Source organism: Monomorium pharaonis, chromosome 10 (genome assembly GCF_013373865.1).
Source record: "Monomorium pharaonis isolate MP-MQ-018 chromosome 10, ASM1337386v2, whole genome shotgun sequence".
Lineage (NCBI taxonomy): Eukaryota > Metazoa > Arthropoda > Insecta > Hymenoptera > Formicidae > Monomorium > Monomorium pharaonis.
Window position 1 is genome coordinate 12,082,447 of NC_050476.1, and position 15,669 is coordinate 12,098,115.

General features: G+C 30.3%; 1 protein-coding gene across 4 annotated transcripts in view; it reads right to left on the reverse strand.

Annotated features, from left to right (window-relative positions):
- The window catches only part of LOC105839008 (general transcription factor IIH subunit 1), a 90,288-nt gene that overhangs the window by 54,077 nt on the left and 20,542 nt on the right, over positions 1 to 15,669 (reverse strand). For all 4 annotated transcript variants that reach the window (XM_036292936.1, XM_036292937.1, XM_036292938.1 and 1 more), the window contains 2 exons: positions 10,642 to 10,843; positions 2,211 to 2,412 (listed from right to left, as the gene is read on the reverse strand). In XM_036292936.1, the coding sequence (XP_036148829.1) occupies positions 2,211 to 2,412; positions 10,642 to 10,795 (356 nt within the window). In that variant the 5' untranslated portion in view covers positions 10,796 to 10,843. The remainder of the gene's footprint in view (positions 1 to 2,210; positions 2,413 to 10,641; positions 10,844 to 15,669) is intronic.

A 15,669-nucleotide genomic window follows, 5' to 3' on the forward strand; every position in this document is an offset into this window, starting at 1 on the left:
ATAGTTTTTCCTCAAATTACAATTAAGAGACACGGTAGTGGCTCGCACCAAGTGAACGCGCAGCGCGAGCCCGACCGTGCTCTTTACGCGAGTACGCGACTTGCGAGTACTCGAGATTATTGGATCTCAGAAACGGCTAAATCGATCGAGTTCTAACTAGGCTCAATCGAAAGCTTGGGGTCAATTTGTATTAGAAAACTGCTCTTATTTTTCCTCTACGTACCTTATGAGAGGACGTAACACGACGCAAAGTCGAAATGTCAAAATTTTCATGTAATATACGTCGTCGTCGTCAACCTTGTGGACATATAAGAAGCGAGAGAGGCAAGACGAGGAAATGTACCGTTCGTTGTAACATGTAAAACATCTCGAGAACGGTTGGAGATACGAACTTGGGATAAGCACTATTATTATCAGATGTCTTCGGAATAATTAATTAATTAAACCTTGTAATATGTATAACTCGAGAACGGTTGGAGATACGGACTTGAGATAAGCACTGGTATTATTAGATGTCTTCGGATTAATTAATTAAAAATTAATTAATTAGTTAATTAAAGTTTAAAACATGCAAATCTCGAGAACGGTTGGAGATGCGAACTTGGAATAAACATTAGTATCATTGAAACACTTTAGAGTCAATGCTCATCTAGAATTAATTAATTAATCAATTAAACTTTGTAACATGTATATCTTGAGAACGATTGGAGATATGAACTTGGGATAAGCATTAGTATAATTTGATGTCTTCGGATTAATTAATTCAAAATTAATTAATTAGTTAAAGTTTAAAACATGCAAATCTCGAGAACGGTTAGAGATGCGAACTTGGGGTAAGTACTAGTATCATTGGAACACTTCAGACAGTCAATGCTTATATAAAATTAATTAATTAATTAATTAAACCTTGTAATATGGATATCTCGAGAACGGTTGGCGATACAAACTTGGGATAAGCACTATCTTCGGATTAATTGATTTATTAAAATTTAATTAATTAATTAAATTTTAAAACATGGAAATCTCGTAAACGGTTGGAAGTGCGTATCTGGGATAAACACTATACCTTTGGAAGACTTCAAAGAGTCAATACGTATCCAAAATTAATTAACTAATTAATTATTTAATCTTAAAATATGCAAATTTTGAGAACAGTTGCAGATGCGAACTTGGGATAAGCACTAGTATCATCGAGACACTTAAAATAAATAAAATAAATATAGATTAATATTCCTTACATTTATTTACAAAAATGTTATGATGACTCTGAATCTAAATAACTCACATTAAATATAAATTATGAATAAAAATTAATATAATTTTAAATTGCCTGTATTGGTTTTTTTCATTGATGTTGATGATGAGATGGATAGATGAAATGCTTTGTGCTGCGGAAATATCCAACTAGTGTTATTGATGTTGTGAACTTATCCTGTATTCAGTACCTATGATACTGACTACTTTACATGCTATCAATATAGTGCAGAATATATTACAGTATTCTTACAATATTCATTAGTGTTTATTTATTGTTTAATTATTGGTAATTATATATACTTTATATAGTTATTATATTGAACATTTATTTAATATTTTATTAATTTTGCTGTATTTTAAATTAAAAATAATTTTATATATAATAATTTATATTTGTATTTAACTGCATACCTGCAATAAATAATGTTTTCGAGGTGATATATTCTTTTATATTTTAAGTAAAGAATAAGTGTTTTCTATTTAGTGATATAAGTCGATAAATGTCAGTCTGTTATTTTATGTTAACAAAGATAGAATAACGTTCATTTCGATTTATGTCATTAAATAGAAAGCATTCAATATAAATTTACTAAATATTCGTTCTATTTATAAAAATATGTCATAAGATAAAATTACGTTATAGCTTTGTGGATTAAATAAGATGCCTAACCACTACAAAATATGTAATATCCAAACAGATTACCTTTTTAAAAAAAAAGCTAAAAAAAGGGTGCCAAGTGTGTGTGTGCCCAGGGCAACGTCAAAAATTAAAAATAATTCGTAAAAACTTTCCGGATTAATAAATTTTTAATAAATGCGGAGCGCAGCTTAACCTTTACAACATTACTCAGGATAATGACCTTGATAACATATGTAAAGGACATTAAAATTGGAGATGACTCCGTATAAACTACATAATTGACATATTCACTAAAATATTTTAATAATTTTACCTATTCTTTTCTTCCAACTCCTTATTAACTTTTCGTTTAAATTTTGGCAGTAATTGTTGCAATAACTCTTTTACATTGTCACGGTCTTTAATTTGTGCTTCTTGTCCATTTTTATTTACAAAATGAAATGTAGATGATGTACTATCGTGCAATACCACCTGCAGTTGTATTTTTGATTTTCCCTCAGGTGATATTTTTTGCACTGCACAAACAAATCAGTAATTAATATACAAGTATTCATTTGTATGTATTGCTTCATTTTTATGTATTATTTCACTAAGATGTATAGTAGTATATACATGCCCAAACACAGTAAAAAAAGTTCTTACTTAAAAATATTTTCATTTTGAAAATGTTATATTTTGAAATAAAATTATATGAGTGTTAAAGACTAATTGTTTACATTAAAAAATTTTGTTGTTTTATCAAGAAAAATATATTCTCATTCTTCAATAATAATTTTCATAAGAGAAGAAAAACATACTGAATAGAAAATAGCAGTATCTTCAAACTAAAAATTAGAATATATTATTTTTAATATTACTAATTTTTTAATACTATTACATTTATTTATAAAAACAATCATTGTCATCTCTAGATAATTATTATAATATTGAAACAAAAATATATTTTTCTAAATTTACAATTATCAAATTTTTTAACCCCTTTTGAAGCACCGAAGTATTCACTAAATAAATTTTTTTGAATGTCCGTACATAGTTTTCAGAGACACTGAATATAGTCAAAATTTCAAAATTCAACATGGTGGATTTAATATGGCAGACGAATTTATAAAACCAATCCCACGAAAATAAAATAAATAAAGTAAAATTATAATTATGTGCACCGTTTCGCATAGTTAATAAAATATAATATATTATGTAAAATCCAAAGTCATACTTTTACTTAAAAAATTGTTATTTACGATTAAAGCACACAAACAATAAACTTTTATTCAAATAAACAAAATATAATGAGTTCAGTAATGCAAAGGAATAAATATCAAGAAACAGGTCAATACAACAAGCTAATAATTTTCATATCAAAAACATAATTTATTGACTAACCAAAATAAGGATAATAAATGAAAACAGACGAATGAAAGCTAATATGCAGATAATAATAAAAAACTTTTGAAACGTTTCGACTTTACAAAATCCTCATCAATCGATAAAAATACGTAAAATTAAACAAAAACTAAATATTTTCATAATGTTAACAACGGATAAACAATAAAAAACTTAGTCATAAACATATCGCCGAAAAATTAAATCATACAATTAAATTAGATTTAAAAAAATACAAAATAACGCAAAAAGGGATGAAGTTCCAAAAAGCAAATACCTCCATTTTTTTAACTGTATACACTTACGTATTTTGACGCGCTGATTACAAATATAATAGCGAAAATTGGCGCAAACTCGATTTTCATGGCAAAAACCATTTTAAATGCCGTAAAAATTATGGTTTTTTAAAATTCATTTCTGTAAATAATAGAAATTTCAAAAAATAATTCAAATAAAAGTTGTAGATCTCGCTGAAATACACATTTTATATCGCATTGGTTTTTGCCATAAAGATGACAGTTTTTGAGAAAAACAACATTAAATGTTCATAACATATCCTATCTCTGTGGCATAAAACAAGGATAAACTTCCGAAAACGACATACCTTCAATTTTTTTGACACTGTATTCTTACGTATTTTGGTGCGCTAATTACGAATATAATAGTGAAAATTGGCGCAAATTTGATTTTCATGGCGGAAACCATAAAAAACAATACAAATCACGGTTTTTTTCCATTTATTTCAATAAATAATGGGAAATATCGAAAAAGATAAAGAGATTATGAAATCTACAACTTCGGATAAAAGTTGTAGATCTCATAAAAATACACATTTTATATTGTATTAATGTTTGTCATAAAAACAATAGTTCTTAAGAAAAACAACGTTAAATGTTCGAAACTTCATATACCTCATCCAACACAAATCAACCGACACTTCTTCGCTGTGGCCACACATACACGCGGAGGGGTGCAAGGAAAGGCTTTGCCTCCCCCCCCCCCCTTCCCGCACCCACTCCGCCGGTAGAGGTGCCCTGAAAAATCGCAAACCCATGTAATACAGTACAAGAGTGGACCTCGCTATGCGTAGAAAATCGCAAACCCATGTGGTACAGTAAAAGAGTAGACCTTGCTACACATAGAAAGTCGCAAACCCATATAGTACAATACGAAGAGCAGACACTTTTTCGCTGTGACCACACACATACACACGCACGAGCGCGCACGCACACACAGGAGGCAAGAGGGGGGGTCTTTGTCCCCTTTCACATCCACCCCGCCGATAAAGGTGTCCTAAAAAGACGCAAACCCATCCCTGTTCAAAAAGTACGATAGAAACTGATACAAACATATAAAAATTTGATAGAAATTTAATATAATTTTATCTGAATTTATCGTTTCTATCGGACTCTAGATTTCCTGCCAGATAGAAAAATTATAAAATTCTATCGTTTCTTATCGTATCTGAAATAAACGATTAAAACTTTATCTGAATACGACTACTTTTCTATATGATCCTATCTACTTATCGTACTGAATATGAAAATTACGATTCAAGGTCTATAAGACTCTATATGAATTAATCTGAAATTGTTCCTATACGTTTCTATCAGATGTATTCCAATTTCGGCGAACATAAAATTCTATCGTTTCTTATCGTATCTGAAATAAACGATTAAAACTTTATCTGAATACAATTATTTTTCTATATGATCTTATCTACTTATCGTACTAAATATGAAATTTACGATTCAAGGTCTATAAAACTCTATATGAATTAATCTGAAATTGTTCCTATATGTTTCTATCAAATATATTACCATTTCGGCGGACATAAAGTTCTATCGTATTTTATCGTACCTAAATTAAACGATTAAATCTTTATCTGAATATGAGTACTTTCCTATACAATTTATCTGGCTATCTTACTGAATATAAAAATTATGACGTAAAGTCTATATAAATTAATCTGAAATTGTCCCTATACGTTTTTATTAAAAATATGTTATATACTATAATAGTTTTCTATCATTGTCTATATAATTGGAGATATTTTAAACAGGAAAAAATTATTTTGCAATTTTGCCGAACATAACATTTTATCATTCTTTATCGTGTCTGAATCAAACGATTAAAACTTTATCTGAATAATTTATATAGACTTTAAGTCGTAATTTTTTTATTCAATAAGATAACCAGATAAGATAATATAGAAAAGTATCCCTATTCAGATAAAGTTTTAATCGTTTAATTCGGATACCATAAAGAACAACAGAATGTTCTGTCCGGCGGAATTATAAAATAACACAGACACACAAAAAAAAGCTTGCATTTCCTTGCTTTCTTAGCTTGCATTCTTGGCTCGCATTTCTTAACCTCAAAAAAAAATTTTTTTTAAATGTTGGTCTGGCGGACCAGACTATATAATCAGTCAATCCTTATGTATTTTGACCCGCTAAATCCAAATCCAAGGTCAGAATAAAAAAGTTAAATATAATAGGAAAAGGGAGTGAATTTTCTACACTATTCATTCACAGAAGCTCAGACTTGTTATAAGTATTGAATTTTCCCCGGATAATGTGCTTACGCAAGCTTGCACGCTCCGAATTATACATTTAAGATCTAAGCTGCTTTTACAAGGTGTTTTTTTGAGGTTAGAAAAAAATAAGCCAATTTAGTAATTCTGACCTTGAATTTCGATTCAGCGGGTCAAAATACATAAGGATAAACTACTCTGGTCTGCCAGACCAACATTTAAAAAAATTTTTTTTGAGGTTAGAAAAAATGAGCAAATTTAATAATTCTGACCTTGGATTTGGATTCAGCGGGTTAAAATACATAAGGATAGACTACTTTGGTCCGCCGGACCAACATTAAAAAAGTTTTTTTGAGGTTAGAAAAAATGAGCAAATTTAGTAATTCTGACCTTGAATTCGGATTCAGTGAGTCAAAATACATAAGGATTGACTAGTCTGGTCCGCCGGATCACTTTTTTTGTGTGCCTGTGATAATTGTTCCTCCTTGAAATATCTCCTATTATAAAGACAACGATAGAAAACGATTATTGTTCCATAACATATATTTGATAGAAACATATAGAGACAATTTTAGATTAATTTGTATAGACTTTAAATCGTAATTTTTCTATTCAGTAAGATAATTAGGTAAGATTATATAGGAAAGTATCCATATTCAGATAAAGTTTTAATCGTTTAATTGAGATACGATAAAGAACGATAGAATTTTATAAATTTTCTATCAAATTTCTATATGTTTCTATCATTTTCTATCCAACTTTTTAGTTAGTACGCGGCGCCGCCGATAGGCTGGTAGGCGATTACTCTCTCGTGAGTCAAATGCAGCCGACCCGCTATATAAAGACCACCCGCAACACGATTAAGACAAGCAATAATCAGTTTCTTTCGCTACGAGAGGACGATGTGGAAGACGACTGCCACATTACTTTTATAATTTACTCATTTTAATTGAGTAAACGATTCTGTACAAGAAAAGTAAAACGTTTACATTTTTTGACCTAGATTTACGATAGGTAATCTATACGAAAAATATGATACAGAAAGATAAAAAGTCTATCATAAGTTTCAGATAAGCAATCTAATATTTGCGAACCAAAAACACGATAGAATACGATTAATTTATATAAAACATGACGATAGAAATTGATTAAAAACGATAGGTAATCTATACGAAAAATACGATACAGAAATATAGAAAGCCTATCGTATATTTCAGATAATTAATCTAATATTTACGAACCAAAAACACGATAGAATACGATTAATTTATATAAAACATAACGATAGAAATTGATTAAAATCGATAGGTAACTATATAAAAAATACGATACAGAAATATAGAAAGCCTATCGTATATTTCAGATAACCGATCTAATATTTACGAACCAAAAACACGATAGAACACGATTAATTTATATAAAAAATGACGATAGAAATTGATTAAAACCGATAGATAACTATATGAAAAATACGATACAGAAATATAGAAAGCCTATCGTATATTTCAGATAACCGATCTAATATTTACGAACCAAAAACACGATAGAACACGATTAATTTATATAAAAAATGACGATAGAAATTGATTAAAACCGATAGGTAACTATATGAAAAATACGATACAGAAATATATAAATCCTATCGTATATTTCAGATAACCGATCTAATATTTACGAACCAAAAACACGATAGAACACGATTAATTTATATAAAAAATGACGATAGAAATTGATTAAAAACGATAGGTAACTATATAAAAAATACGATACAGAAATATAGAAAGCCTATCGTATATTTCAGATAACCGATCTAATATTTACGAACCAAAAACACGATTCAATTAGATAGAACTTTTTCTTATCTGATTCTATCAGATTTTTTGAGCAGGGATGTGGTACAAAAAACGGGCAAATGAAGGGCTTTGCCGCACACCCTTCTGTTATTAACTAATAAAACTCGAATTGTGTTAAGTGAGTTTTATAAAGTTTTGAACATTTAACGTCGTTTTTCTAAAAAACTATTGCCTTTATGGTAAAAATCAATAGAACATGAATTTCGATTAGATCTACAACTTTTATCTGAAGTATTTTTTAAAATTCCCATTATTTGCAGACATAAATGAAAAAAACCGTGATTTTTGTTTTTATGGTTTTCGTCATAAAAATCAAATTAGCCCCAATTTTCACTATCATATTCGTAATCAGCGCGTCAAAATACGTAAGTATACACAGTTTCAAGAAAATGAAAAGTATTCGCTTTTCAGAACTACATCCGCAAAAAGTATTACATATTTGACGGAAAAACAGACCAATGTGAACTTAGCACCTAAATAAATAAATAAAAATCCGACAACACAGTTCGTTTGTACCTGTTCGTACCTGTTCGTACCGCACTTTATTTCGTTTGTACCTCAAAGGAAAAAAAATGCAGGTTAATTAAAAATAGTCAGCACCCAACATTAAGATATTTTAATTTCACTAATGCCATTCGAAAAAGAATCGTTTGTACCCGTTTGTACCTCCGTTAAAATCGTTTGTACCTCAAAGGAACCAGAAGTACAGGCCTTTCAAAATTCGCTCAAGAAGTAATTTTGACATTTTTTGAGATATTGCGAGGCGGCCAACGCCACTCGAAAGAGTTCACATAGCACCCGTTTGTACCTCCTTCGTTTTCGTTTGTACCTCGAGGAGACCGGAAGTACAACCCTTTTCAAGTTTCGACGCAACATTAATACGGAGTTCACATAGCACCCGTTTGTACCTCCTTCATTTTCGTTTGTACCTTAAAAGGACCAGAAATACAGGCTTTTCAAAATTTGTTCAAGAGGTAATTTTGACATTTTTTGAGATATCAAAAACGGCCAATGTCATTCGAAAGAGAATTGTTTGTACCCGTTTGTATCTTCGTTAAAATTGTTTGTACCTCAAAAGGACCGGTAGTACAGACCTTGCCAATACGGAATCTCGGTTGTTTTTTAAGGTACCGCGAAATAAACGTTATAATAATCTGTATTATTCGTATAAATTAAATGTAGACGCATGCTCTGTATATAGGTACAAATATGCAAAAAGTGCGCGAAATTAAAATGTGTATGTATTTAATGAGAATCTCGAGCATCTCGTTTTGCGTGGAAAGTCGTAAACCTATGTGGTGCAGAGAATGCTTCGCTCGCTCGCACGCACGCACGCAAGCACGCACGCGCGCGCGCGCGCGCGCGAAGCATTCTCTGCACCACATAGGTTTACGACTTTCCACGCAAAACGAGATGCTCGAGATTCTCATTAAATACATACACATTTTAATTTCGCGCACTTTTTGCATATTTGTACCTATATACAAAGCATGCGTCTACATTTAATTTATACGAATAATACAGATTATTATAACGTTCATTTCGCGGTACCTTAAAAAATAGCCGAGATTCCGTATTGGCAAGGCCTGTACTTCCGGTCCCTTTGAGGCACAAACAAAAACAAAAGAGGTACAAACAGGTGCTATGTGAACTCTTTCGAATGGCGTTGGCCGCTTCGCAATATCTCAAGAAATGTCAAAATTACTTCTTGAGCGAATTTTGAAAAGGCTGTACTTCCGGTCCCTTTGAGGTACAAACGAAAACAAAGGAGGTACAAACGGGTGCTATGTGAATTCTTTCGAATGGCGTTGGCCGCTTCGCGACATCTCAAGAAATGTCAAAATTACCTCTTAAGCAAATTTTGAAAAAGCTATACTTCCGGTCCCTTTGAGGTACAAACGAAAACGAAGAAGGTACAAACGGGTGCTATGTAAACTCTTTCGAATGGCGTTGGCCGCTTCGCGATATCTCAAGAAATGTGAAAATTACCTCTTGAGCGAATTTTGAAAAGGCTGTACTTCCGGTTCCTTTGAGGTACAAACAATTCTTTTTCGAATGACAGTGAAATTAAAATATCTTAATGTTGGATGCTGACCATTTTTTATTAACCTGCATTTTTTTTCCTTTGAGGTACAAACGAAATGAAGTGCGGTACGAACAGGTACAAACGAGGTACGAACGAACTGTGTTGTCACATTTTTTTATTTATTTATTTGGGTGCTAAGTTCACATCGGTAGAAAACAGATAATATTTTTTTGTTTGTTGGCAAAACAACCGGAGTTTCTCTCATTCCATAGCAAAAAAAAAAAAAAACGTAGAGTCAAATCGTAAAACTTGAGGATAATTCCAGTCAAAATTATTAGAAAGATTAATGTTGTCAATAAAAATGCACCTTTGCAATAATTACAGGTGATGTTATACCAGAACAAGAGAACATTATCAAACAAAGCGTACAAAACATGAACCATTCGACAGTCAAAGGCGAAGTTTTATTCACACGTAACTCACCTTTGGGTCAAATTTTTACTATATCTTATATAAAAACTTTTTTACGATATTCGTTGCCTTATCAAATATTGTACTTTTTCAATATTTTAGACCATTATTTTAAATACAAGATGTAAAAATTTCCAATTTCTGACTTTAAATTTGAATTCAGTGCATCAAATTACTTATAATAAGATAAAACTTTCAAAAAACTAAAAGCATATTTTTTATACTTTAATCAAATATATTCGTGGTAATCCTGAGTACCGCGGTGCTTCAAAGAATTAAAGATTAAACTATTGTTTAATCATTATAAAGAAGAAAATATGATTGAGTATATGTAAAAAAAATGATTATTAAATAAAATATATTAACTTTAACTTGAATCTGATGTTTTTTCTGTGTATAGCATATACCTAAGTTAAAACATTTATTAACCTGATTACACCAATTTTGTACATATTTACACAACTTGTTGAAATCTTACGTTTAATATCACCATATTTATGGCTTACAGACACAGTATCCCTGTTATCAAGCATCCACGCTATTCGCTCATTCATTACGTACAAAGTACCATCTCCTTTTTTATAACGCACTTGATTCACTTGCATCAGGACATCTTCTGAGGATGTAGTCATTGTGGTTGTTAAGTATAATTCAATTCTTTAAAAATAGTAGATACAATCCTATAAAAATTTATTAAAAGTTTATTAAAACTAATCTCTCTCTCTCTCTCTCTCTCTATATATATATATATATATATATATATATATATATATATATATAAAAATACATTAGTTAAAAAAACTCTGGCTAAGATTATATTTTTTGCCATAAATTATTTACAGTGTTTTAAGATGCTTATAGTATTATTATTAATATTCCTATCTTGAAAAGGAGATGTTATAATAATAAATATGCAATGCATTGTTTTCTTTCAAATTTTTCTAACTTTATAAACTTGTATAGTTTCACGTGTAGAAAAAATCTTCCCTGAAAAAAAAAATTATCTCAGAAGTTTCCTTTTTCCTTTATTTTAAAGTTTTGATGTCTGTATACATATAAGTAGAAACGTGATAACTTATGGTTGTAAGGTTACTGCACATGCCCTTTAATGTTAACTTTTATAAATGAAATAATTTTTTTCATATTTTGTGCATACCTTTTAATACTGCAATTTATAAATTAAGTGTAAAATTAGTTATTCAGTTAAACAATTTAATAACAATTTTTGACTTTTTATTCGAGATGTTATTGGCGATGCTAAATTGTGGTCCAAATTTATACAATCAATCACAAATTATCTAATTAAAATTATATAAAAAAATAATTTTTATTTGTAAATAAACCAAAGAATATATTTGCTAGTATTAATTAATAAAATATAATTTTCAATCATAAATTACTTATTATAATTTTCTTACAAATTATAATATTATATTTCTACTTACTGACATAAAAAAAATTAGGTAATTATTTACATTAGCGATTCCTCACCAATTATATAGCATATTAACAATATAGCATATTAACAACCCAATGAGCAAAGAAATATTTTTTAAATATTTATTAAATATTTAATTGTAATAAATTAACATTTAAAAAACGTTTTTAAACCTGGTTTTTGTTCACTTTTTTTTTTAACCAAAACATTAATATTTAATAATCACTTATTTAATATTAAAAAAACTTTTATTTAATATTTAAGAAAAACAAGGTAATTATGCAGATAGAGGGCAACCTCACCGATTTCAATGACCTTCAAATATGTTGTCAAGGTCATCATTCTGAAAAACTTTTCCCTATACATGTTACCACCGCTCAAGCTTAGTTTTTGTGTTATATACAAAAAATTATTAACAAAAAAATTTAATAAATGCGATACAGATAGCTCCGATAACCTTGACCATAACATGTCAAGGTCACCCTCCTGAGTGACCTTGAAAATATTTTAGCCGTCGCTCGTGATTTATTTGAAAGTTTACAACAAAAAGTTACACCATTCCTGCCGGTGCGATAATATGTGCATATATTTATGAGGATCCTGTTTTGTGTGAATAGTTGAAAAATGATGTGGTACAGCAGAGAACACGTGGGCGAGGGAGAGGCTCCGCCCCTTCCCCTGCACCCCTTCCCAGTAATTTTTCTTAACTCTAACCCACCAATTTTATGTCGCTATTTGGTTAATGCAAAAACATTGGAAACAAACAGTGTGGAAAGTCGCAAACCTATGTGGTATTCTACAAGCGTCGATGTCGTTTACTTTACGTAAGGCACTGATATCATGTATCGTATTTATGAAACGTAAAGAAAACGACGTCTACATTTGTACAGTACCACATAGGTTTGCAACTTTCCACGCTATTCGTTTCCAATGTTCTTGCATTAACCAAATAGCGACTTTAAAATGTTTGGGTTAGGTTAGGTTATGAAAAATCACGGGAAAGGCGTGCAGGGGAAGGGCGGAGCTCCTCTCCCGCCTACTCGTTCTCTATATAACCCTTTGCGAATTTCCATGTTTTAAATTTTAAGAATAATAATATTTATTAAACTTTTCCGTCAACTTTAACTGTTAATATCTCCCTTTGCGGGACAGAGCGATGCTTTTTTCTGCCAGATTCGTTCGTTTTGTGTGGTGAGGAGTGAGTTCTCCTTAAGTATTACCAAAACGTTCTAGTGCAAATTAAAAAAGTATCGTATTTATTAAACTTTTGTGTTAATAATTTTTTGTGTATAACTCAAAAACTAAGGCCGAGCGGCGGTAACACGTATAGGAAAAAGTTGTTCGGAATGATGACCTTGACAACATACTTGAGGGTCATCAAAATCAGTAAGGAATCACTAATGTAAATAATTACCAAAAATTATAAATTTAAAAAGAGGCAACTTAAGCGATGCTTTTCTTTTTTATACAGGGATGACTAAAATTGACTTTCACTACTTTTTAACAAACTTTATATATTACTCTATCTTTCCATTAATTACAGATAAAACAATTTTTATAATGCTCAAGCATTTACAAGAAAAATTAGTTTAAAGTTTTTTGTATTTGTTATCTATCTATTTGTTAAGATGACTTTCAGTGAACAGTCATGATAGAAAGTGTAAAACGACTGATTACTATATTGCGGACTTGGCAAGAGGCACGGTAGCCTCGCGCCAAGTGTACGCACGCAAGGCACTGCCATGTCTCTATACGCGAGACGCCGTTTGCGAGATTTCGTAGATTATTGGATCTCAATAACGACTGAATCGATTGATTTCTAAATAAGCTTAATGGATAGCTTGCATCCGATTTATATAACAAAAGTGTTTTTATTTTTTTGCTACGTGACTTACGAGCGAAGATATCGCGATTTAAAGTTTCTCATCAAGAGTAAAATTTTTAAGAAACATCGTCATTATTATCATCGTCGTCGCCCGGTACTGATGGTGGAGATTTGTATTTTTGCTTTTCGCGCGATAGATGGTTACGAATTTGACAGGGGAACGAGAATTGACAAAAAATACATGTTCCTGTCCGCGGAAGAACAGAACGAGAAATTACGTGTCTTGATTGGCGGTCGAGTCCGCCTGTCGAGGTAATGGTTAATCCGCGGCGAATTTCAAGGCGATAATGTAACAGTTCGAGGTTAGTGACGTGTGCAAGGTTAGTAGCAAGTTAGTTTTTAGTTTTATGCAAATAACTTGCATGTTACATCGTGGATTATATTGTGGAAGAGAATACGGCTGTTTAATTTGAAGAATTTAGTATAACACTATGCATTGTATAATCAGATAAGTTACACAAAATTTTCATTTTTTGTATGAAATAAGTATTCTGAGATAAGAGTATTACTTTGTGTTGTTTTATCTTTAGTTATATTTAAAAAAAAAGAAGAAACACTTTATTGGAAATTAAAGTAAAAGAAGAATAAATAAAAAAGAATGGATGGCAAGGAGAAATATCACTTCAAAGCTCGGAATTTACAGAATGCCAGAAAGAATATATAGACCTTGAAGGTATCAAATAATGTAATTTTTCCCTCAAAAATGATAGGATAAAATAAATAGTTTATTTTTTGTGTTAGTATTACAAGATCTAACTTGTCCTGAGGAAACTTTTGCAAAAGATTTAAGAAAGAACAAGCTATTTAACGAGATTATCATATTATTATTATATTTATTATTTAAATTTTTAGGAGAAATAGTAAGAAATTTTACTGTAAAAAATTGTTAGCTGTTACACCAAAATTCTCTTTCTTTTAGGCCCATGTATGCTGCTATCGATAAGAAGTTCACTGAGGTTCATCCCTTTTTAAATTCAGCAAACCATTAATATAAAGAATTGACAGTACAATTCATATCAAAAAGGATTATCTGAAGGTGTGCTTTCTACTTTTTCAAGTCACTATCTTATGGCAGGTCAGGTAAGAGAATAGTTACAAATGTCATAATTTTATTCTAAAAAATACTAGTGTGTGGCTCTTAAATTAAGATATTGTACAATCGTTTTTTTAAATTATTGAAATAAGTAAAAAGTGTAAAATCTTGTCAAAAATAACAGAATTACAACAAAGTTACAGATTATAAAGTCACCCAGCTAGACTGCCGATGACATGGTCACAGGCTATAATATCGGAAATATGTTTACATGGATGCCAAGAATCATCTGTACCCCTTATTAGTCTATTTAGTAACTGCTATGGATTCTATGCGAGTCAGATATGGATGAGGCACAGAAATATATCGATAAGGTTCTTAGTTAAATCAAAAACAAAAAAGTAAGTATTTCAATACTTTGTTGTTTCCAAAACAATTTATTCTAATTAAATAATTTATTATTTTTCTTCATACACTTACAAAGATCACATTCTAAATTTTTATTTACATTTTTGATTCTCTAAATTATTTTATTGTAAATTGTAAATTAACATAAGACAAAAGACAACAAAATGACTACGAGTCAACTTCTCAAATATAAAACAACACGTCATATTTTACTTTTCTTTTTTTTTGCATTAATATAGCATTATATTTAATTATATTTATTGCTATTTTACAGTTAAATTTATAGTTAAATTGTAATTGTACATTTATAATTATATTTATTGTTCTTTTACAGTTATTGATATTAAATCTATTCTACCTGTATTTTAATTAATGCTCTTGAAACATATAATCATTGTAATGGAAAACAAAAGCGTGACTCTTACAAAAATTTCTCAAGCTTGCCAACTTTGCAGGTTACTTAAAAACATAAATCACATTTACAATTTCTGTAAGAGCCAGTTAAGTAGGCTCCAAAAAGCGCAAAATAGAGCTATGAGAGCATATTGCAATGTGACAGACGTACCAAAGTTAAATGTATGCACCAAGCGTTGCAATTTATGACCATAAGACAAAGGCTGTATTACAACACGTGCATATTTATTTTTAAGATTTTAAATAATATGATGCCGGAGCAATTTAGTAATAGACTTAGAATAGTAGAGGAAGAACGCGAAACTAGGCAGACAGGGGATATTGTTAT